At 43.0% G+C, this 24,764-nt stretch overlaps 1 protein-coding gene and 1 pseudogene across 1 annotated transcript; both read right to left on the bottom strand.

The window, feature by feature from the left end:
* Positions 1–311: 311 nt before the first annotated feature.
* LOC138743085 (extracellular calcium-sensing receptor-like) lies at positions 312–5,947 on the bottom strand. Its single transcript, XM_069897899.1, has 5 exons — positions 5,690–5,947; positions 3,583–4,416; positions 2,761–2,988; positions 1,360–1,483; positions 312–1,207 (listed from the first exon to the last, which is right to left on the bottom strand). Exons 1-5 carry the CDS (start codon positions 5,945–5,947, stop codon positions 312–314), a joined length of 2,340 nt encoding a protein of 779 aa, XP_069754000.1.
* Positions 5,948–18,903: 12,956 nt separating this feature from the next.
* Positions 18,904–20,516, bottom strand: LOC138743617 (extracellular calcium-sensing receptor-like; annotated as a pseudogene).
* Positions 20,517–24,764: the final 4,248 nt, after the last annotated feature.

Genomic DNA, 24,764 nt, shown 5'->3' with positions numbered 1-24,764 from the left:
CTTCGGGAATTGGCAAAGATTTTAGAACTGAAGCAAAAGACGGAAAAGAGTCAAGATTAACGCAGTTATTCAGCAAGGACAGGGACCCTTTTCCGCACATAATCTGAAAACGGGAGGAAGTCAACTAGTCAAACAGCATCAGCAGGAGAAAATCAATTGTCGACGTTTTGGAGCGCAACCATTCATCGCGGCCTCCAGTTCACCGAAACGGCTTTATTGGAGCAGTGGGGGCAAAAATATAAGAGCTTGTTTAATAAGCAAGTATAACATGTACTGAAGCGAAAACGATGCTAACAGACTTACAATGAAGTTCATTTACCCATCATGTGTTTCTTTGTGTTGTTCTGCGGTTTTAATAAGATAATGTAACATTTTGGTGCAAAAATGCAGACCAACAAACCAAAACTTGACGCCCAAATGGAAAACACTTCCACGGCCACCGTGTACTTTCCCGGAGAGCTCACATAAGCTGGAATGAACGTGATCCAAACCGCGCAGAAGATCAACATGCTGAAGGTGATGTACTTGGCGTCGTTGAAGTTGTCCGGAAGTTTCCGGGCAAGGAAAGCGAGAACTAAACACACAATGGACAAAAGAGCAATATAGGCCGACACCAAGTAAAAGGCCGTTAATGACCCCACGTCGCATTCCAGAATAATGATGTCTCGATAATAGCTCATGTTTTTCAGGGGATGGGGAGGTGACACACTTAGCCAGACAACGCAAACTAAAGCCTGCAGAAATGTCAGGATACACACGCCCAGCCGTTGCTGAGTGGGTCCAAACCAGTTCATCACGCTCCTGTTGGGAAGAGTTGCTTTAAAGGCCACCACAACTAGAATGGTTTTGCCCAAAATGCAGGAAATGCAGAGAACGAAAACAACTCCGAAAACAGTGCGACGCAACCTGCAAGACCAGTCGGAGGGTTCCCCAATGAAGCTGAGCGAGCAAATGAAGCAAAGCATGAGAGCGAAGAGAAGGAGGAAGCTGAGCTCGGAGTTGTTCGCTTTCACCATGGGAGTTTCCCGGTAACGGTAGAAAATAGCAGCGGTGGCCAAGGTGAAGCAGACTCCCACTAGAGCGAGCGTCACCAACACAAACCCCAGAACTTCTCCAAAGGAAAGGAACTCCACCTTCTTGCGAACACATCGGGTTTTCTGTTGATTTGACCAGTATTCCGAGGGACACTTCATGCAATCTGTGGAATCTGAAAAGTAACAATTCCGATGATTTTTACAAAAAACATGTTCATGGTCTCATAAATGGAGAATTCAGATCACATTGCTAAGTGGTAAGACATAGAATCAGCGGTTTGCACAGCAGGGTATCAGTCCAATTGCCCCACATCACTGCACTCACCTGTAATGTTACTAATTTCACCATCTGCGCATTCCGCACAGTCATGGCAACATATTGGTTGCCCTATTCGACTCACTTTCCTTGTTCCAGGGAGGCAAGTTTCTGAGCAAATAGCTCTTGGAATCTAAAGCAAAGAAAATATACTTATAATATCCACATTATAAGGTCATAATCCGAAAAGTTGTCTCGAGATTCATCTCAGTCCACAGCTTTGTTCCCAGCCTCTACGAATACTTCTTTTTAATACATTCCTTAAAAGGGTTTTCACACATGCTGGCCGTCGATTTCTCACGAAATAAATCCGCAGGTCAGTTTATTACCCCCGTTGTTGTTCTTACTTCCCGCTTAAGTTAAAGCTGTGCATTTTCGTGACCAACTGTTCCGCTCATAAAACAGCACCCAAGGTCATACAGCTGAACACAGGCCATTATGAGTCGACCATGATCACCCATTCTTCCAATGCTCATTGTTTTCCCCAAATTCACACGTCTCTCCCCAAATGTTCAGCTACCCGTCCATATAATAGACAAAATTGATCCTTCTTCTAAACTTCAAGAAACACAACCCCACAATAACGACAGCGAATTTAACTACTGTAAAGTAAAAAATACAATCCTGGAGGAACTCAGCTATCAAACAGTATATTTGGTAGAGCAAGATAATGACACAGAACCATCGTTTCGGCTTTGTGGTCTTCATTAAGATATAAACTTGTGTCAATCTGGCTCATCCAGCAATTATGAACACTGAATTACATAGTTTTCCAAATGATTTGTTTTCTGGGGATTGTGATAGACATCTTCAAACTAAACACGAAGATAATTTCAGAATTGCTGTATCACGTAGGAAGTTGGAGAAACATTATATTACCTTTTCTTGAAATCAGCATGTTTCAACTGACCTAAAAATATGTTGCTGCTGCTTTTCGTTTCTACCCAGCATCTGATGTCACTTGTGTCAGTGTCTAACAGTAGTCGGCCAGAATTAATGGGTTCCAGTTGCTCTGATACCTAGTCGCAATGTCCTGGTAAACCTTTCTCAATGTTCGTCACCGACTGCAGCAAGATTAGTGAAGTGAAGGAGTCCAAGTTCGAATGCAGAAAATGAATTTTAAAAAACATTTTGCATTTCATGGTTTTTTTAATGCTTGAAGTAGATTTGAAATATGGCAGAAAATCAATAAGATAGGTTATATCTAAAATGCGGTACATGTCGGAAGTTTTTAAGGCTATTTTCCTGATCAGCAACCCAGAATGCATAAATGATATCCCACAGTGTTCAGGAAGCAAACTCTTCATTGTCCAGCCTAAGTGTCTGCATCTATAATTTCACTCATTTACAAAAAAGCCATGTAACTATTTCCCAATTCACCAATGGAAATCAATGGTAAAGGGGGCATACCTCATTTGTACTGGTGCTCCACACGATATCCTCAACATTCATCACCAGTCTGCGCCCAAATGGAGCTGAACCATCATAATAACCAATATTTGCAATGTCAACTGTTCCCTCCGAATTTGATTGCACGTTCACCAATTCGTACCTTGGCACTGGATCACCATTTGCATCAAAATGTACGTTTTCACCCATCTTAGTTGTGAAGTTGACAGTGTGTAGGTAACAGAGCAGCTTGGGGAGAATGAAGAAAGGGCAGTTTAGAGTAATACACTGCCATAGATTCGGTTCACGGAGATACAGACGTTGAAATTCACTGTATACCTCAGCCTTTAAAATATTAGTGTCAATGAAATATGAACTTATCCTTTAAAAATATAAATTTGGACATTCAGTACGGTCACAGGCCCTTCCGGCCCACGAACCAGTGCCGCCAAATACCACTATTAACCAGTCTGGTTACAGTCTGCTAAGATGGTCGACCAGTTCACAAAGAGAAATGAAGCTCTTCTAGGGGAAATAGGAATGTTCTACATTTTCCGAAACAACATTTATCCTTTAACCCAAGCCTCAAGACGATAATATGAACATGAGCCATGCTGTAATTGGAGGGGACTTTATCTCTCCAAATTCTATGCCTCATTTCTCTCTGTTTATAGACTGACATGTTCTCTTTTTGAAACCATTCTCTTAAAATAGCATATTGATCCCCATATAGAGAATTGTTGGCAGGGAATAAATACTGGCATATACGAATAGAACAAAAGAGTTTCAAACATCATGTCGATGCGGCATCTATGTTAAAAGTAGAGTGCCTGGTGTTCCTACCTGCCACGGCTCAAACTTTAAAATCTGTGCACATGTGTTATTCTCAAAGGGCCCGTTGCCTTCTTCACAGGTTAACAGGTCGTGGAGCGCATGAGCGATAGCGTAGACCGCTTTATACACATGGTAAGAACTTCCGTCCATTATCGCTGGAAGGTAGGAGTTTTCTATCCCTTCCATTTGTTCCTTCCCTGTGCACTGCCGAAATGGAACTCGAGAATTTAGAGAGCTTGTCATGTTATCTCTGGTAAAAGAACACGTGAACAAATTTTCCCAAAACTCTGTCACCAAGGCACTGGCAGGAAAGTTGTAAGGATGCACGTTGTGAAGGAACTCTCTGAGATCAGCGATCTCTGTCCTGTAAGTTGCTGGCCCGATTGTCCCAGCGATATACGTTGCTGTTTCTTCAGGAGGGAGAAGATTTCTTGTCACCCACCCTTCACTTCCAATCCACTGTATACCGGTTACATTTTGACGCCAGATTTCGTCTAACAAAATTCGCATATCACCCCCATGGGCAAAAGCCACCACCACTTTCGTGGACGCCTGTTTAATCACCCGGACAACGTGGCTGATTTTCTCCGCTGGGTCGGTCCTGTGAAATGACTCCGAGTAGGCGATACAGACTCCAAACTTTTCCACGTGTTCCACAAATCCTTGCATTCCAAATTTACCATAATCGTTGTTACTTCTAACGGTTCCAATCCAAGTCCAGCCGAACGTCTTCACTATTTCCGCGAGAATTCTAGACTGGTACGCGTCGCTGGGTATAGTTCGAAAAAACGTAGGGTATTCCTGCTTATCGCTAAGGCAGGAACAGGTTGAGAAATAGCTAACCTGTAGAGAAAGGGAGAAATATATCAATACCTACTCCTGCTGGCCGTGGTAGTGGCTGATAAACAGCGTGTATTTCCTGCTTAATCAATTGACATCCGTGCATCTTGTGATTCTGAGTATCATTCCATGTAATCGAAATTATTAGAAACATTAGTGAATTCGTATTAATTACTTAGTATAACGAAAGTAACAGCGGCAGAGCTAACATTTTCCACCGCGCTTTGACCTCCGAACGGGCTAGAGTTCATCTAGTTCTCACCACTCACCCCACTAGCTCCCGCAGTCAGATCAACAAGTTCTGTCACTTCCGTTAGTTGCAAATGGACACCACCACCAGTCACATCTACACCTTGCCACCCCTTTCAGCTTTCAGTAAAGATCACTTTCTCGATGACTCCTTTCTCAGTTCATCCCTCCTCATCCACCTATTCGTGATCCCCTGAAACGTCAGGAAGTGCACACTTGCTTCTTCGCACCATTCAGGGACTAAAACATTCTTTCTCCGTGAGTAAAAGATTCATCTGCTGCATTCGGTATGGTCTGTTCAATTTCAAAAGCACCAATTCGCAGAGCATGTCCACAATGACCAATCTGAAATCCCGTTGCACCCCATTTCAATTCTCTTTCCCATTGCCTCACCGAAATATCTGTCCTGGGCCTTCTCCACTGCCAGACTGAAAACTGGAGAAGCGATTTCTTATATTCTTCCTGTGAAGCTACATTCCAATAGTATAACTTATATGTTCCTAATTTCAGTTTGAGTCGTCTCTCTCTTCTTCATTACCACTTCCAAGCTTCCACTTCCTTCTCCCCTTCTCTCTTTCGGTCCCTTTTTACACCCACCTGCCACCCAGTCCCGAGCCCATTCCATCCGACTTATTCTTCCTTCCTCATCTCCACACTTGATTCTTCCTTCCCCTTCCCCCTCCAATTGGCACCTACTTCTGGTCCTATCTGGTATCTCTTTATAACACCATTGTCACCTTTCACTATCTGTATTCTCCTGTATTATCTTGACCGTACACACGAATTCATAACTGATGAATGCAAGCGGCCGAAAAAATTACTTCAATATTTCTACTGGTTTCAATACTTTCAGCGTCGCATACTCCAACGTCTCTTAATTTCACGATCACATCAAATTAAGGCACATCTCCAATTTCAACTAACTAGGCCCTGACTTGGAAGCGTAAGTTGTATCCGTGCTAAGAAGGATACTAAAAGTGGTCTAATATCGAGGTAATAAAATGCTGTCCAATATTTGACCTATTACCAGCGGGATTCCAAAGGATCCGATTGTCCGTGCGGTTACGATGGAATTTGTAGATTTATCACAACCAACGATGGCAGCGACTTTGGAGGAGCCTCTACATTCTGGGTATTCAAACAATTCTTCTTCTCCATTGATCAAGGTGAGCGCTGCTTTGGAGGCAATCGCGGAGGATGAGCATTCATCGTGGATCTTGTATCCGAGTGTGATCCCGGGGAGCAGATTTTCATTCTTATTTATTTCTTCAATGGCAAAAATCATGGTCTGAGCTAATCGAAAGCTCGCAAAATTAAAACTGTGAAACAAATGTGAAAGGGCGATAAATGGTTTCAAATCAGTAATCCAATCAGGTATCGCATTAAAATATTAAAAATGAATAATTTTCTTTTTGGTCAAAAAGGATAACAATGAACAAACCAAATCTTCGTTCGCTCAGTAAAGGATGCTCACCCGCGGATATCATAATGCAAGAAGCACTGACGATCAGTAATATCCAGCTGTCGGCACCTCGACTTAACGCAATTATTTTCCCAGTTTCAGCTTCATGTTTCAGTTTATGGAAGAATACCTTCCCCTAGCACGCTCTCGCTCTCTCTCTCTCTCTCTCTCTCTCTCTCTCTCTCTCTCTCTCTCTCTCTCGCTCTCTCTCTCTCGCACTCTCTCTCTCTTTCTCTCTCTCTCTCTCTTTTTCTCTCTCTCTCTCTCTTTTTCTCTCTCTCTTTCTCTCTCTCATTCTCTCTCTCTTTCTCTCTCTCTTTCTCTCTCTCATTCTCTCTCTCTTTCTCTCTCTCTCTTTCTCTCTCTCTCTTTCACTCTTTCTCTCTCTTTCACTCTTTCTCTCTCTCTTTCACTCTTTCTCTCTCTCTTTCTCTCTCTCTCTCTCTCTCTCTCTCTCTCTCTCTCTCTCTCTCTCTCTCTCTCTCTCTCTCTCTCTCTCTCTCTCTCTCTCTCTCTCTCTCTCTCTCTCTCTCTCTCTGTCTCTCTCTCCCAATCCTGACCTAATTTACATTGATTATTAGTATTTCACTACTTCTCAGCTCAAGCCACCAAATACAATCCGTCCAAGAACAAACAGCCGTTCACTGGACACCTCATGGCCTCTGGAGAGCCGTGCAATAGTTCCCCCATTCTCAGTAATACACAGCCGTCCTCGGAAGTCCGCGCATTCTCTGATGACAATTCAGTGGATAAAGAGATCAGATGGTGCTTCGATAATAAAGATCGCAATTAGTTATTTTCCAGTCGCTCTGTAATTAGCTAAGTCTGTTTGTTGACAGTGGTTGGAACCAACATTCTGTCGTGTTAAGTTTAATATCATCTAATTGTACAACTATAACTCGAAAAAAGAACGTTCTCCGTTCCTCGGAGCAAAACACGCAGACACACAACCAGATATAAGTCACATACAGACAAATATTATATGCAGGACCAGTATATACAAACACACAAATAAATATTGTTTCTTCAATATGAGAGTCTCGGATAGTTAATGTGAGCAGTTACTTTTGGTGGTGTGTAAAACGTCTCGTTTTACACCAATAAATTACAATAGATTTAGTCATCATCCAGTAAATTTCACCAATATTTCTCGATGAACAGATTGAATACCTGATGATACCGTTTAAAACGCGTAGCCGCAATAACAAGGATCACGGGAGAATTGATCTAATTTTTAAATAGCAATGCATTGTAAACTTCAAGGATACGTGAAGATCGTCTGGTTCAATGTTGATTGTGGGTGATACTGTCTTTAATTAGATGGGTGCTTAAATTGAGGGATATAGACTGGAAAGAGCAACTGCCTCGGAACAGACATGCATTTCGGTCGGGATGAACACGACAGGCCAAAGAGCGCATAATTGTGTGATGCCCCTCCATAAATCTTCGTCCGCGAAGCCAAGCCAAAGATCTTCTTTGGCTTGGCTTCGCGGACGAAGATTTATGGAGGGGGTAAAAAGTCCACGTCAGCTGCAGGCTCGTTTGTGGCTGACCAGTCCGATGCGGGACAGGCAGACACGATTGCAGCGGTTGCAAGGGAAAATTGGTTGGTTGGGGTTGGGTGTTGGGTTTTTCCTCCTTTGCCTTTTGTCAGTGAGGTAGGCTCTGCGGTCTTCTTCAAAGGAGGCTGCTGCCCGCCAAACTGTGAGGCGCCAAGATGCACGGTTTGAGGCGTTATCAGCCCACTGGCGGTGGTCAATGTGGCAGGCACCAAGAGATTTCTTTAGGCAGTCCTTGTACCTTTTCTTTGGTGCACCTCTGTCACGGTGGCCAGTGGAGAGCTCGCCATATAATACGATCTTGGGAAGGCGATGGTCCTCCATTCTGGAGACGTGACCCATCCAGCGCAGCTGGATCTTCAGCAGCGTGGACTCGATGCTGTCGACCTCTGCCATCTCGAGTACCTCGACGTTAGGGGTGTGAGCGCTCCAATGGATGTTGAGGATGGAGCGGAGACAACGCTGGTGGAAGCGTTCTAGGAGCCGTAGGTGGTGCCGGTAGAGGACCCATGATTCGGAGCCGAACAGGAGTGTGGGTATGACAACGGCTCTGTATACGCTTATCTTTGTGAGGTTTTTCAGTTGGTTGTTTTTCCAGACTCTTTTGTGTAGTCTTCCAAAGGCGCTATTTGCCTTGGCGAGTCTGTTGTCTATCTCATTGTCGATCCTTGCATCTGATGAAATGGTGCAGCCGAGATAGGTAAACTGGTTGACCGTTTTGAGTTTTGTGTGCCCGATGGAGATGTGGGGGGGCTGGTAGTCATGGTGGGGAGCTGGCTGATGGAGGACCTCAGTTTTCTTCAGGCTGACTTCCAGGCCAAACATTTTGGCATCTTCGTCCGCGAAGCCAAGCCAAAGATAACTTCTAATTAAAGTTACTTACCTGCCATGAAATTTGAAAGTCGAAAATGAATGTAAACTCTGTTGAGAAAGAGTCATGAATCTGTGAAAAGGGAGGCAAGATTGAAGCATTTCAATCACAGAACTTTGGGCAGAATTAGCTTTGATCTTTGTTGACATTCACATTGGTTTCAATCCCAAAATTTTGGGCCCGGTACTTATGTTATTACGTGTAATGATGTTATTGTCAGTGCAACTAAATCCATCTAACGAGATCTATTTAACATGATGAAAACATGAAAAAAGTCCATTTAATAACGTGAATTCAGGATTATCCGTGCTTGTTCGGTCTCAGCAGATAACTGTTATCACAACAGAAGCCGACTACCTTTCATTCCTTAATATATTTTTTTTCCAAAAAGTGTTCCGTTTATAATTACAAGAGAGCTCTTAAAATTGATCCTGGGCGTGTGTCCACAACCTTAAGAAGAAATTCGCTAATTGGGACAGAAGATCACGGGATTAAAATTGGGAAGCAAATGCTCAGACAAACTCTATGCAATATCGCTCTACAGCGGAGGAAATGGTCTTCGGCTTGGCGTCGAGTCGAGATCTTAAACCATATGAACTCCAGTCTGACAATTGTCGCTAGCATGGCGACAACAACCGAGCGGGCTGCTCTTGAAGACATTCCATCACTGCTCGCTTTTCAGAGATGAATCCGCAAAGAATACAACGACTAAATTAACAAAGACGTAACAACATTCGCAGGGGCTACCAGCCCACAAGGAAACATCGGCCTTTTCAGAATTCACCGGTTCTTTGCGATTTCTCCCTTATTTCTTGGTGACTAATGTGTAAGCTTTGAAATATACAGAGCATTCCTCAAATCTGCGCTGGACGTTTAGCTCTTGGACTCCGGCCATTTTTAACTTTTCATAATATAGACCCCGGACTGAGTCCATGGGTAAACCTTTACAGTAGAAAACCGGGCCACTATATATATACGCTTGTTCCTACTCCTTGAAAACAGGGACACGGATTCCAAAGGGTTAAATCGATCCTCCAATCGGTTGCTTTGCTGCAATTGTATAACAGACGAAGAAAATATATATATACTATTCACTTCAAACACCGAGGAGTCGTGCACCATATTTTTAATCGACGAATGTTACTAAAGGAGCTGAATAACAGACACGAATTTATCTATCTTTAATTCAAGCCTTTACGGGGAAGGACGATATTAAATTTACTATTCCATCACACTGGTGCTAAATGATAAATATAATAATACACCAAGTTGTCACGTGATATTTAACTCTCGATTTCAAAGATCGATTCAATTGGGTGTCAGCGATTTTAACCGGATTGGCTGGGAAACAAGGGCTGATGTAAAGAGATCGACTCACCTTCTGCATTCAGTGCTTTTCGGAGTCAAGGTAAATGAATGGAGATCGTGTATTGGATCCAAATGTACAGTAAATATTCCACCAAGAATTATATCTCCGTCCATGGCTAAATGTGACACACTCCCTTTGGCTCGACGCTTACAAACAATTCCGTGTGTTTCATCCTTTGACCACAGCAACAGGAGTACCAGAAACAGAGACATTGCCCTTTTGCAGGGAACTTTACACTATTGCTGTAGATTAAAGGCAACAAGATGAATTTATATTGTGTCTGTTGAGATCTGAGGATCTCCCAATGCGATTTACAAGTTTTAATGTGCGTACAGGTAGTCTTCAATATGCGTGACATTTTGTTACCGGCTAGGGAAATTTACAAAAAAAAAATCGTATATACAGAACTGGGCACATTTTCAGTCCCAGAAGAGCGTATTTTTTTTCCTAATTAAAGAAGAAGTTTCATTGTGTGTGGAGTCGCGGTGACGCTCGTGATAGCCACCCGCTCTACATCTGAAATCAATTCTGATATAAATTTGAAAAGCAGGAAATGAAGTTCCATAATGGAGAAAGTGAAGTTAACTTCGTTAAAAAGTGGCTTCTTTAATTTAATCTTTCTCCCTGAAAAGACAACTAATCCGTTGTTTAAAAAAAATGGATGCGTTCAAGCGAGACACGCACTTGGATTGAAATTATGAATTGATCATGATGTTTTGGGGAACTAGTAGGAAAGGATTGAATTTGAGTAAAAGCTCTGTTGTGTCAAAACGCATGTCTGTCTTCCTCAAATGTCAAATGATAATCAGCGTCTTCTATTCCGTGTTTAGTTGAATGTAAATAAATGTGCTTCCACATCATCTTGATACCCCTTAGGATTTTTGTAAAGCCAGCTCTTTATTTGCCTTCAAATTTTTTTTACATTTCAGTATGTAATTTTTATGTTTCTTTTAGCACAACCAACTTTCTCTGGGCACCGAAGTTCCATCTTCTTATACAATTTCCATTTGTCTCCTATCTTCCTTATTTTCACTCATTATACTGTCTCGCTCATCTTCTTATCTTCCTTGCAATGTACTCAGGTATCATCAACGTTGCCTTGAATAGATTGATAAACCCCATCACTGATTTATGAAGCATCCCGCTGGGAAGTGGCCCATTTACCACTTCCCTTATTTTTTTCTATTTCCTACCAGTCCCTTACGCTAATGTATTAAAGCTCGACTCTTCTTACATTGATTTTATCCAACCACCTGGGGAACTTCTTCACACACAGAGTGGTCACAGTATGGAACGAACCTCCAGCTGAAGTAGTGAATGTGGCATCAATTTTGACATTCAAGAAACATTTGGACAGGGAAATGGATGGGAGGGGATGGTCCGAGATGGATGGGAGGGGATGGTCCGAGATGGATGGGAGGGGATGGTCCGAGATGGATGGGAGGGGATGGTCCGAGATGGATGGGAGGGGATGGTCCGAGATGGATGGGAGGGGATGGTCCGAGATGGATGGGAGGGGATGGTCCGAGATGGATGGGAGGGGATGGTCCGAGATGGATGGGAGGGGATGGTCCGAGATGGATGGGAGGGGATGGTCCGAGATGGATGGGAGGGGATGGTCCGAGAGGAGGTCATTGGGATGAGGCAGAGTAATAGATCGGCACCTATTAAATGGGCAGAAGGGACTGTTTTTTGGGCGGTGGTCTTCTATGGTTGAACCTGATGTAAAATGTATTGAAATATTACACCGCCTGACTCCCATTTGACTACTGTGTCGGCGACATCCTGAAAATTCCCAACAAATTTTAAGCCCTTTTCCTTCCAGAAATGCATATTGATTCTGTCTAATTATCTTGAGGTGCTCTGTTATCACAACTCGTGTCAGGTGAATTAACAGTTTTCCGTTCTCTCTCTCACGTGTTATGAACGGTGGAGCCAGATTTACTGTTCCATACTTCACTGGAAGTTCGTCAGAATCTCCTTCTTCTGAAAAAATGCAACGAAAGAAATTGATTTTTTAAAGAATACCAGCATTATCCTAAAATGTTCAGAGGGCTGATTTTATTGACATCCAGGGTTCTGATTTCCTTCCTCTCTGTTGGCCAATAAATGCGATGTATTTGCCATTTTTCTTGTATTTTATAGAATGAAGAGAGGTGAAAATTCATTTATTTTTTATTCTTCATTTTTAGTAAAATATAATAGCGCAGAATATTTTGAGAACATGACAATCGGGACCAAACGTCGGTCATGTGGCCTTTAAATCCTGCTTTGTCATTCATTGACGTCGTATCTAATCTACCACCATGGTGCATTTCATTGAGAATTCCGAAGATTCACTGCCCGAATGCGATGAAATGTATCGCTATCTCAATCCTGAATGTGTTTCTTTGGTCCTAGTCTCCTCAACTAGGTGAAGCATTTACCGTGTTTAAACTCTGATTCTGTAAGCTTCCTTCAGATCTCTTCTCTTTCTTGTAAAGTCAGGAAAATACGGACCAAATCTAATTCGTTCAAGAATCCATTTATTTTCATGTAACAGTACAGAACATGTAATAGGACACGAAATTGCCTTCCGCTTGACATACGGCAGTGAGTCGCCATTAGTGTTGCCCGGTGCCCCTTACAGTAAGAGAGAAATGGAAGCAAAAGTGAATTAGGAATAAGGTAGATAACCTTGTTGTACATCTACAGATTAAAAACATGACATTGTGGCCATCACATGGCTTAATGATGGATTGATTTGGAGCTGACTGACCAAAGGTTCACAGTTGTAGAAAGGATAGGCAGATAGGTCGAGGGGGCGGCGTGGCCCTGATGATAAGCAATGACATTAAATCACTAGAAAAGGTCAGAAGTGGTAGAATCCTTATAGGTTGGGTTAAGAAATAGCAAGGGTAAAAGGACCCTATTAGCAGTTATGTACAGACCCCAAACAACAGCCGGGAAGTGGACAACGAGTTACAGTTGGAAATAGAAAGAATGGGTCAGAAGCAAAATGTCAAAATAATTATGGGGGTTTTAACATGAAAGAAAATTTGGAAAGGCAGGAAGGTCCTAGATCTCAGAAGAGAATGTTTGTAAAATACCTACAGGCTGGCTTTTTGAGGCAACTTATCCATAAGCCCACCATGGAATCGACGATTTTGGATTTGGTGATGTGTAATGAACCTGAGGTGATTAGGGAATTAATGGTAATGGGCCCCTTTGTAAGAAGTGATAATAATATGATTAAATTTGAAAAAGAAAAGCTGTGTGACAATATTTCATTGGAACAAATCAAATTACAAATGTATGAGAGAGGAACTGGTACAAGTTGACTTGATGGCAGAGCAGAATTGGATGATATTTCGACGAGAAATAAAGTGCAGAATAGATATATATCATGGCAAAATAAAATTACGAATGTAAAAATGGCACAAACGTGACTAAAGAGAGAGGTTACGGCTAAAATAAAAGCTAAAGGGAGGAAATACGAGGAAGCAAATATTAGTGGAAAAACAGAGGACTTTGAAACTTGTGTTCATTTGTAAGCTGCTGTAGGATTGCCCCTTTCATCAAATACATTGATTTCATGTAATGGAGTAGCTAAAAATAATCGGACAGATTACCATGGATTTATACACTCGATAAAAGATTATCTAATGAACATTTTGAAACAGGGAGTAGCGGATTTGTTTCGCTGCTGAGAGTCATCTTCAAATGGGTGACGTTAAATACATTCCCCTACTTGCCACGGTTGAAAGGTTGGAATCTGAGCACATGTATTGTTCATGAATGGCCCTTTGCCTTTTTTACACGATAACATATCGTTAAGTGCATGAGCAAAAGTATAGACAGCTTTATAGACAAGGTAAGAAGTCCCTTCCATGGATAGGTCGGTATAGCGGTTGTTTACTTGATACAAACTCTCCTTCCCGGTACACCGCGGGAGTAGAGCGAATGAACCTATTCCGTTTGTAACGATTTCAGAACTTGGAGAACATCTGAAAGTAGTTTCCCAGAACTCTCTCACTAAAGGATTACCAGGATAAGCCGAAGGATGGACTGAGAGAAGGAAGTCCCGAACTCCGGGAACTTCTACTGTGCGCACTGCCGTTCCAATTGCTCCGGTGAGGAATCCCGAGAGTTTATCGACAGCAATAATGTCGGCTGTAATCCAGGCTTCGCTGCCCACCCACTGTATGCCCGTGAGGTTTTGGCGTAAAATCTCCTCAAACAAAATATTCATCTCTCGAGGTCCAGAAAAAGGCTTTAATCCGTTGAATAATCTGACTGATCTTTCCCGCAGGATCCGTCCTCTGGAATGATTCAGAGAAAGCAATACAGATGCCCATATTCTCAGTCGCTTCTGCGAAAGCTCTCATTTCCAAGTCCCCATAGTCATCGTTGCTGTTCATGGTTCCAATCCAAGTCCATCCAAACCTCTTCACCAGTTGCACCAGTGCCTTGGATTGATAGTCATCGCTAGGTATTGTTCTGTGAAATGTAGGATATTCGTTCTTGTCGCTGAGACAACTGCACGTGGAAAAATAGCTAACCAGACACATTCAGGAAGGTTTACACGTTTGATATTACAGCATATTGTAAATTAATTACAAAATAATAGAATTATATAGAACAAGTTCATGATAAATTCTACCTAGTCCCTTATATCCAATTAACACTTTTTTTTTTGGTTGGCATGTTTGAATTCTGAGACTTTCTGATATACCTGCCTTTTCTGATATTTCCTTGCAGAAGGGTTCAGGCTCGAAACGTCTGTGATATATTCCTGTCTCCTAAAGGAGTTGAAAAGATCAGCTGAATTTCTCCAGCATTTGAATGTCCCAACGTCTACATCTTCCTCTGGATACTCATTCCATGTCCGCACCACCCTCTGTGTGAAGAAGCCTCATCATCCCCTTATACATCTGCACCATGACCTCCACACTTCTGTTCTCTGTGCTGTAACTGATGAAACCCAGTGCACCGAAAGCTATTTTACCACCCTCTCTGCCAGTGAACGATGTACCTGTGTACCCGGATCCCTTGTCTCTACCACACTCCCAGATTCCTATCGGTTATTGTGGTCGGTCCATCTGCCTCAGTTCAACACCTCACATGTGTCTGTTTTTGATTTAATCAGCCATTCCTCTCCCCACCTTCTTAACCGATCAAAATCCTGCTGCCATCTTTATCATTCATTATCAACAATACCGGAAATATTAATGTCATCCACAAACTGCCATTTACGTTTACATCTAAATCATTGCGGCACACAGAACACGGAGCTAGCACCAGGACTAGACACATGCCACCAGACACACGCCTCCAGTCCGAAAAACAATCTTCCACCATCACCATCTATTTTCTACTATCAAGCCGACGTTCTATCTATCCTGCTCTCTCGCTTTTGATGCCATACGACTTAACCTTCCAGAGCAGCGTGAATTCGTTACTGAAATCGATATAAACAATGTTTCCAGCTCCATCCTCGTCAACCTTCTTGGTCAGATGTTAATAATGGTCCTAGATTGCTTGACAACTATTTATTTGGCTTTATAAGGCATGCAAAGGAAATTTTGTGTAAATACCGTACATGACAATAAATTGAATTCTGAATCTAAATATTCCAGTTAAAATGGGTATAAAAAGCAGGTGCCCGGTAGATACTTCACACAAAGAACAGTTGGTGTCTGCAATGAGTTGCCAGAGACGGTTGTGGGGGCGTGGACGATAACAACATTTAAGAGTCATCTGTATGGCTAATTGAATAACAGGGAAACATGCAATTAATTCAGAGAAGTGGGATGACTTTCTAAAGGCATTCCGGTGAGCATGCACGCGTGGGACCAAAGGGCCGCCTTCTCTTCTGTGAAGTTGGATGACGCTCTAGCATGCCCTTAACACTGACGGAAAACGACTTTCGATGGAGCGGGAAAAAGTCTTCCCAATTCTGTTCCGACCCAAATGTGAAGAGAATGGTCCATGTGGGCATCATTTCGCTTGCATCTGGCGCAGGGCGATGTTCGAGCGCGGAGTCTCGGACGGGTGGTAGAACAGCGGGGGGGGGGGGGGGGGGGGGGATAGCAGACTTGCAATCAGCCAGATTATTGTTCACAGGTAGCAGAAGAAGCTTTGCACCATTGAAAACATATCCGTGAATTGGATGGTTTTTTTTAATTGCTAAAAATATTAAAACTGCCCTGTTACAAACACAGCAAATTTTTTACTTGTAATTAAATTATTGAATTCATACATTCCATGTGCGATTGGAATTTAAGATAATTAGATTAGGATTGGTACAATAACGAAAACACCATCCAATCCGAGTCTCTTTTTGACTTGTTTAAGATAAAGAACAAACGTTTCTTATCACCCGCATTTTCCTGAGAAAGCTTGGTAGACAGATCCGCTAGATGCGTTGAAACCCGAAATGATTTTAAGTTCGCTGCCATTTTGAAAGCAAAAGAAGAAGAATCCTATTCATCAAAATGTTATCATAAATTTCCTCATGAGAAAATACTCAGAGTTCCGCAAGAGGTCATGCCGGACATGGATTAACCTTGGACATCTGGTTTCCTCTATTCGTTTGGTGAATACGTTGATCTCTTCAAAACTGCGTAAATGCGCCGGAAATATTCCCCCTATGAAAACGCGTCTAAAAGGTTAAATTATATAGAAAATCGATTGAATCTGCACTCACGTGTACCACTTTTAATGTAAAGCTTCGTTATTTGTGGTATCCAACTGATCAAGCGGGACTTAAAAAGTCCAGGATGTTAGCGAAAAAAAAATCACAGCAGTGCAAAGACCATGACAAGGGAAGGTTTGAGAAATCATATATGACAAATGACAGGTCCGTTCAAGAGCATGATAACAACCTGAAAGTGGCTTTGAATCGTGTGACACAGGTCCTTAAACTCGTGTTTTCTGGCAGTCATGAAGAGAATGGGGAGACTAACAGCAGGTCCTTTAATATGTTGTTTACATTCCTGTGGTTATGGGAAGTGCAGAGTGACTCGGTGGATTGGGGAGGTTGGTATGCGTGGGGTCCGAGCAGGATGCATTGCAGTTTCTTGTACCCTTGAACCACATATGGTGTGATTTGACTAGATACTTTTTTATGGGACATCTGTAGAAATTGGTAAGCGACACGAGAAAAATGCTGAATTTCCTTTGACTTCCTGAAGTACAAATGTCCGTGCACTTTCTTGGCTGCAGCAGTAACGTGTTGGACCAGAGCAGATTAGTAAGAAAACGAAGATATCGCTTCCTGAACGCTGTTGTGTGTATTTCATCCATTCTGGGCTGCTGACCACGAATATCACATTAATAATGTCCAGTCTTTTAGATATAGCCTATCATTTTGAAGAAATCTCTTGATGCCTGCCACATTGACCACCGCCAGTGGGCTGATATCCCCTCCAACCGTGCATCTTGGCGCCTCACAGTTCGGCGGGCAGGAACCTCCTTTGAAGAAGACCGCAGAGCCCACCTCACTGACAAAAGGCAAAGGAGGAAAAACCCAACACCCAACCCCAACCAACCAATTTTTTCCTGCAACCGCTGCAACCGTGTCTGCCTGTCCCGCATCGGACTTGTCAGTCACCAACGAGCCTTGTGGACATTCTTTCTTTGGCTTGGCTTCGCGGACGAAGATTTATGGAGGGGGTAAAAAGTCCACGTCAGCTGCAGACTCGTTTGTGGCTGACTCTCCTCCATAAATCTTCGTCCTTGAAGCCAAGCCAAAGAAAAGAATTATTTTGTGATTTTATGTCAAATTTTAGTTCTACCTCAAGCAGACTAAACCATAAAGTGCAACATGTCATTTTATGCATTCCCACTTGGTCTTCTTCCCTACTGATCTTGGAGAAGTCGGTAGCGAATGATTTCAGTAGGACATTGCGACCATGGAAAAGCGATGTCAGGGCAACTGGAATCCATCTTTTCTGGTCGACTAGTATTGGACACTGGCATGAGAGGATTGAGATTCTGAGTACAAACGAAAATCAGCGACAACAATTTTTTTAAAGTCAGTTTCATTATGCAATGAAACGTTAAATTCAAGGAAACTCATTTAATGTTTCTCACAGCTTTATGCATGATACAGCAAATCTGAAACTATCTTTGTATTCATCTTGAAGTTGTCCATCATACTCCCACTGACTCAATAAATTCTCACCTCTCCCCTTATATTAAATTAACACCTTTTGTTGGACTGGATTCGTCTCCCAGCCAGTATTGTACGTATTCTGAAATTTCCTGTTTTATTTTTACTTAATCTCTTTATTCCTTGGAGAAGGGCTCAGGCCCAAAATGTAGGCAATATACCTTTGTCTAGTATTGATGGTGAAAGTCTGGCTGAGTTCCTCTAGCATTTCAGTGGCCTTTTACAACCACATCCTTGACAATCGACTCCAACATCTTCCCAACTAACCCGTGTGTGGATTATTTTTTGTGCTGCCGATCTCCCTTTTTCATTAGTAGATTTGTAGCGGCGGCTACACTGATCCTGCAATAACACACACAACCAGACGGGTTGGGCTCAGTGAGCAGACTCGTTTATTGCAGGCTGCTGGGCTGCACTTATACTCCCAGCCCGGACCTGGCTGAGAACTGCGCTGGAGGGCGCTAACGTCACCTGGGCGTCACGTGGACCCTCAGCACGGGTTTTTGAGCCCCTTAAAAAGCTGCTGAAAGTTCATGGGGCCCCTTCCCTATGAAGCAGAAAATTTTTGGATTCTTCTAAGCTTCTTTCCTACCGACTACATAAAATGATTTATGTGACGTGAAATGAAAAGAAGACTTTGATGTGCTTTGTCTCCCCCCCCCCTCCCCCCACCACCAAGGGGTAGGATTCCTGTTGATAACAGATGCACAAGAGCACCAGAAGTCAAATGATGAAGGAATGTTCATAAACTGCTGCAGGTAGAAACCGGCAATTGAAGAGTCAGGACATATAAAGAGTAACAAGGCTCAGGGCCCTTTATCAATTTTACCCATGATGTGTTTTTGTGTTTTGTTCGGGAGGAACAATGCAAAGCAGCAATGCAAAACTTTCAGCTGCCACTGTGAACTTCCCCGGAGGGCTCAATGAAGTCGGAATAAAAGTGATCCAGACCTCATACTGAAAGTTATACACTTTGCCTCGTTAAAATTGTCCGGTAGCTTCGGCTCGAGGAAGGCCAAGACGATATAACCCGAGGCAGGGTTATGATCAGCTCCATGTAATACTTAGTGTCCAAGACAGGACATGGCAGCGCAGTGATCAGCCAAAGGATGCATATTAAATACAAGGAATAGAACTCTTACCCTCTGGTTTTGACCAAACCATTTCATCCAGTTATTGCTGGGGTACGTGGCTTTAAATGCAATCATTACCAGAACGGTCTTGACACAAGACAAATGGGACACCGAATGATGTGACCGATCTGAAGGTTCGCTAATGAATGTAACAGAGCACAAAGAAACAGCAGGTTAATGCAAACAAGAGGACGAAGCTCAGCTCAGAATTGTTAGCTTTAACTAGAGGTATTTCTCGATATCTAAAGAAAAGAACCGCTGAACATCCAGACGTGCACACTCCACTCAGAGCGAGAATGGCCAACACCATGCCCAAGATTTCGTTAAAAGAGAGAAATTCTACATTCTTCGGTATACATTGGATTTTCTGGTCATTGGGCCAGAAGCGTGGAGGACACTCGATGCAGTCTGGGGTGTCTGAAAAAAAAAGATCAACTATAGTTGTGAAATACATGCTAATAAACTCTCAGGAAACGTATCCCAGCCCAAATTATATTTCCGCTCACCTGTGGTGTTTCTACTTTGCCCACCCGCACAGGATATGCAGTCGAAACAACACACTGGCTGTCCTTTCCGGGTCGTTTTCTCTTGTGCTAGGGGGCAGACTGCACGGAGGAAAAGCAAAGCAAAGATTCTTTCATCCTTTCCATTTCGGTGTCCGAATGCCCTCCTATTGCACGGAAATTTTCTGCGATCCCATAACCTTCACTGATGGAAGTTTCTTGGAACTTAACATGATTATTAATGGCCCCAACCTCGAAGCCTAATATACCTTAAGCACCTTTCTCCTGTTCTATTTCTAATGCCGAGGGTTGCCGTTGGATGTGTTTCGAGCAGGTAAATGACTCTGTAGTCCATTAAATGATTGCATTAACGGTCTTCCTCGGGTTACTCTTGATTCAATAATAAACAGCATGTTATGTTATCATGAAACAACATAATATTGATGCATAAATCTGGCCTCATCTTTCCCCTCGAATCTACGCCCTCTCGGGCTGCACTTGCCTGGCCTTGTGGGTGTTCTTCATGATAAGGCGTCAGCCTCCCTTCACCGCAGATTCTTATTCTAAGGCGACCACCACTGCACCAATATTCCAACTGGGGTTTCACCATCTTCTCAAACTGGAACATGACGTCCCATTTCTTCAACGAAATGTCTTCGTCGCCTTCCTGTCCAACGATGCCGCCACTTTCACTGAACGATGGACTCTCCGTTCTACAACTTCCCATGGCCCAGCCATTTACTCTGTCCTGCCCTGAATTAAATACATCATCCTCGTTGTGGCTGTCGTTTTCACAATTCATCTTGAATGGGGCTTTGTATTCCCGAGTCTATAATTTTGTGGTATTATTATCATATCCAGTTACTGCCCTTCATTTTGCGCCAGGTCAGAATTTGTTGAACCCCATATTTAACGTCGTCATTGGATTTAAATGTATTCCTTCTCCAAGTACGTTTAATGCAGTAAAGTTGAATTATTTTTGTGCTTCTCGTTGTCTTACTATTAAAGACCGGATATTTATGATTAGATAACAACCAAAACATACAGCAAAATTGGTCAGGGTCCATTGGAAATCACACCTGCAGACAATAGGATTTGCAATCAGCGCAACTTCTTTACCCGGAGATACTGAACCATTGGAATATCCAGCTGTTCTTAACTCTTCTTACTTCAAGGCTTCCGTTTGCCTTCATTTGCAAGTTGACCAAAATGCACCTTCTTACCAAGCGCCGTTATGAAATACATAGATTTCACGTAACGGACTAGATTTTTAAAAATTCAGACCGATTACCATGGTGGAAAATATTCAAGGTTTATCGAGTGAACAATCTGAAACAGGACATGACCAGTTCGTTTCGCTGCTGAGATTTGTCTTCAAATAAGTGCTGTCGCAGAGCCAACTATCGCGATCGCGTTCGAATCCCGCGCTGTCTGCAATGAGTTGACACGTTCTCCCCGAGTCTGCATGAGTTTTCAACGAGAGCTCCGGGCTCATCTGCCCTTTAAAAGCGGACGGGGGGTGGAGATCAATTGGATGGCACGGGCTCGAGGGACGAATGGCCCTGTTACCGTAATTTTTTTTAAATTAAATTTTAAAAATGGATGAGATTGAATGGATTTACCTACCTGCCACGGTCGAAAGGTTGAAATCTGAGCTCGTGTATTGTTCATGCATGGTCCTTTGCCTTATTCACACGATTACAAATCGTTAAGTGCATGAGCAAAAATAGAGAACAAGGATAGGTCGGTATAGCCGTTCTTTACTTGATACAAACTCTCCTTCCCGGTACACCGCGGGAGTAGAGCGAATGAACCTATTCAGTTTGTAACGATTCCTGAACTTGGAGAAAATCTGAAAGTGGTTTGCCAGAACTCTCTCACTAAAGGAATTACAGGGATAAGCCGAAGGATGGACTGAGAGAAGGAAGTCCTGAACTCCGGGAACGTCTCCTGCGCGCACTGCCGTTCCAATTGCGCCGGGATGGAATCCCGGGAGTTTATCGGCAACAATAATCTCCGTTGTAAACCAGGCTTCTCTGCCCACCCACTCTATGCCCGTGAGGTTTTGTCGTCAAATCTCCTCAAGCAAGATGAACAATCTGGCTGATCTTTCCCGCGCGACCCGTCTTGTCGACTCATTCAGAAAAGACCATGCAGATACCAAATTCTCAGAGCTCAAAAGCTCTCAGCCCCGAGTTGCCATAGTCATCGTGGCTCTTAATGTTCCCAATCCAAATCCATCGAAACCTCTTCACCAGTTCTACCAACGCCTTGGATGGAGAGTCATAGCTTGATATTGTTCTGTGATATGTGGGATATTCGTTCTTGTTGTTGAGACACACGTTGAGAAATAGCTAACCTGTATTCAACCAGACAAATTCAGGAGGGTTTACCCGGCTGTAAATTAATCTCATAACGTTCTACAGCACAGAAACAAGCTCTTCGCCCCAACTTGTCCATCCGACCAAGTCAATCCCATTTTCCCTGTATTCGAACCCTATTATCTCTTCGCGTATTTCATCATGTAACTAATTGTATGTTTTGAATGTTCCAACTTCTATCACTTCCTCTGGATACTCGTTCCATGTACGCATCGACCTCTGTGCGAAGAAGGTAACTCCGATCCCTTTTATATCTTTCTACTCGCACCTTAAATCCGTGTCATCGAGTTTTAGCTTCCCCTTCGCTGGTTAAGAAACAGGTGTGGGTGGTGGGGGGGGGGGGGGGGGCACATAGTAGATTTAAACAACCAGGTCGTTGTTCACCGATAAGGTAGATAAACCATTAAGCAAAACAAGCTTTGCTCCATTGAAAACACATCGGTGAATTCGGTCCTTTTTTATTTTGTGGGAATATCGTTCTTTACAGTTACAATTACTGTAATTTTTTTAACCTTAATTAATTATTTTAATTTCAGGTGTCATTGTCCGAAAGGAATTTGGGGAAATTAGATTTGGAGCTGTTACAAGCCCAGAGGACCCATAAACCCAGCAGCAATAGATATTCACCAAGATGAATGGTTACTTAAACAAAAATGGTTGTCCAGTGTTATTGGTGATATTTATGCCTAAACACTTAAGATTCCCTGCAATTTCCATCACAAGACCATTGATACAGATGGAGAGTATTCTCTCTCTCATTTCCTGATCATAATGTCCACTGCCTTTTACTTGCTGACATTAATGTTCTTCTGACACCATGCTCAAAGGCTCTGTATCTCCTTCTCGTACTCCATTACGTTATTGGTTAAGATGCAGCCTACGATGGTGATGTCACCTGCAAATTTGTAAATGGAGGTAGAGCAGTGTTTGGCCAGACAGTCGATGGGTGATTATGAAATACAGCGAAATAATGAAGTGTCGTCTTCATTTGTTTTGTGGGTATCTGCATGCTTCAACAACTTGGTCTCAAAGAAGATTTTTGTTAGAACTAACCAATTTTAATTCTAATGTACCATTTTCTCATCTTATTTTGGTTCTACATTGGCACCGCATCTCACATTTATCTAGTTTTGCTTGTGTATTTTTGGTATTTCAATTACATTTCTTTCTTAAAGCAAGACCATCTGTTGAATACAAAAATATTCTCCTCTTGGGAACTTTTTTTTCTGTTGTGTCTGCAGATTCCATGCTGATAAAATCCCTCTTTGAATCATCATAATTCAGCCGCATCAAATTAATCTTTATAATTGAATACTTCTTCACGATTACCCTTTACTTCTCATGAATGCTGCATAACCTGCTGAGCTACTCTACTTCTTTTGTATTTTGCATTTGACTCTAGCGTCTGTAGATTTCCTTACTTAATACAATCAATGCCATGAAAGACCCCAACAATGAAGACGCTGTTTACATCCGGTACCGCACGGATGGCAGTCTCTTCAATCTGAGGCGCCTGCAAGCTCACACCAAGACACAAGAGAAACTTGTCCGCGAACTACTCTTTGCAGACGATGCCGCTTTAGTTGCCCATTCAGAGCCAGCTCTTCAGCGCTTGACGTCCTGCTTTGCGGAAACTGCCAAAATGTTTGGCCTGGAAGTCAGCCTGAAGAAAACTGAGGTCCTCCATCAGCCAGCTCCCCACCATGATTACCAGCCCCCCCACATCTCCATCGGGCACACAAAACTCAAAACGGTCAACCAGTTTACCTATCTCGGCTGCACCATTTCATCAGATGCAAGGATCGACAATGAGATAGACAACAGACTCGCCAAGGCAAATAGCGCCTTTGGAAGACTACACAAAAGAGTCTGGAAAAACAACCAACTGAAAAACCTCACAAAGATAAGCGTATACAGAGCCGTTGTCATACCCACACTCCTGTTCGGCTCCGAATCATGGGTCCTCTACCGGCACCACCTACGGCTCCTAGAACGCTTCCACCAGCGTTGTCTCCGCTCCATCCTCAACATCCATTGGAGCACTTACATCCCTAACGTCGAAGTACTCGAGATGGCAGAGGTCGACAGCATCGAGTCCACGCTGCTGAAGATCCAGCTGCGCTGGATGGGTCACGTCTCCAGAATGGAGGACCATCGCCTTCCCAAGATCGTGTTATATGGCGAGCTCTCCACTGGCCACCGTGACAGAGGTGCACCAAAGAAAAGGTACAAGGATTGCCTAAAGAAATCTCTTGGTGCCTGCCACATTGACCACCGCCAGTGGGCTGATAACGCCTCAAACCGTGCATCTTGGCGCCTCACAGTTTGGCGGGCAGCAGCCTCCTTTGAAGAAGACCGCAGAGCCCACCTCACTGACAAAAGGCAAAGGAGGAAAAACCCAACACCCAACCCCAACCAACCAATTTTCCCCTGCAACCGCTGCAATCGTGTCTGCCTGTCCCGCATCGGACTTGTCAGCCACAAACGAGCCTGCAGCTGACGTGGACTTTTTACCCCCTCCATAAATCTTCGTCCGCGAAGCCAAGCCAAAGAAGACAATCATATAGGTGGTAGTAAAGGAAGGGTATTTTTCCGGTTAGATTTCCATGATTAATGCTTTTCCGCTAAACCTTTAGAAGCATTGATGTACAAAGGGTTATGGGGATTCA

The sequence above is a fragment of the Narcine bancroftii genome, chromosome 9 (assembly GCF_036971445.1).
Source record: "Narcine bancroftii isolate sNarBan1 chromosome 9, sNarBan1.hap1, whole genome shotgun sequence".
Taxonomy (NCBI): Eukaryota; Metazoa; Chordata; class Chondrichthyes; order Torpediniformes; family Narcinidae; genus Narcine; species Narcine bancroftii.
Note: the sequence above shows the minus strand (reverse complement) of the source record. Positions and strands in the feature narration are given on the sequence as shown.

What these genes read in the sequence shown, in the direction of transcription:
- LOC138743085 (XM_069897899.1), bottom strand. Translation starts at nt 5,947, where the DNA reads ATGATTTTTGCCATTGAAGAAATAAATAAGAATGAAAATCTGCTCCCC. An exon ending in GATCCTTTGGAATCCCGCTG is followed by an intron (nt 4,417 to 5,689) that starts GTAATAGGTCAA and finishes CTTTCTCTACAG; the next exon opens with GTTAGCTATTTCTCAACCTG. An exon ending in GGAGCACCAGTACAAATGAG is followed by an intron (nt 1,484 to 2,760) that starts GTATGCCCCCTT and finishes TCTTTGCTTTAG; the next exon opens with ATTCCAAGAGCTATTTGCTC.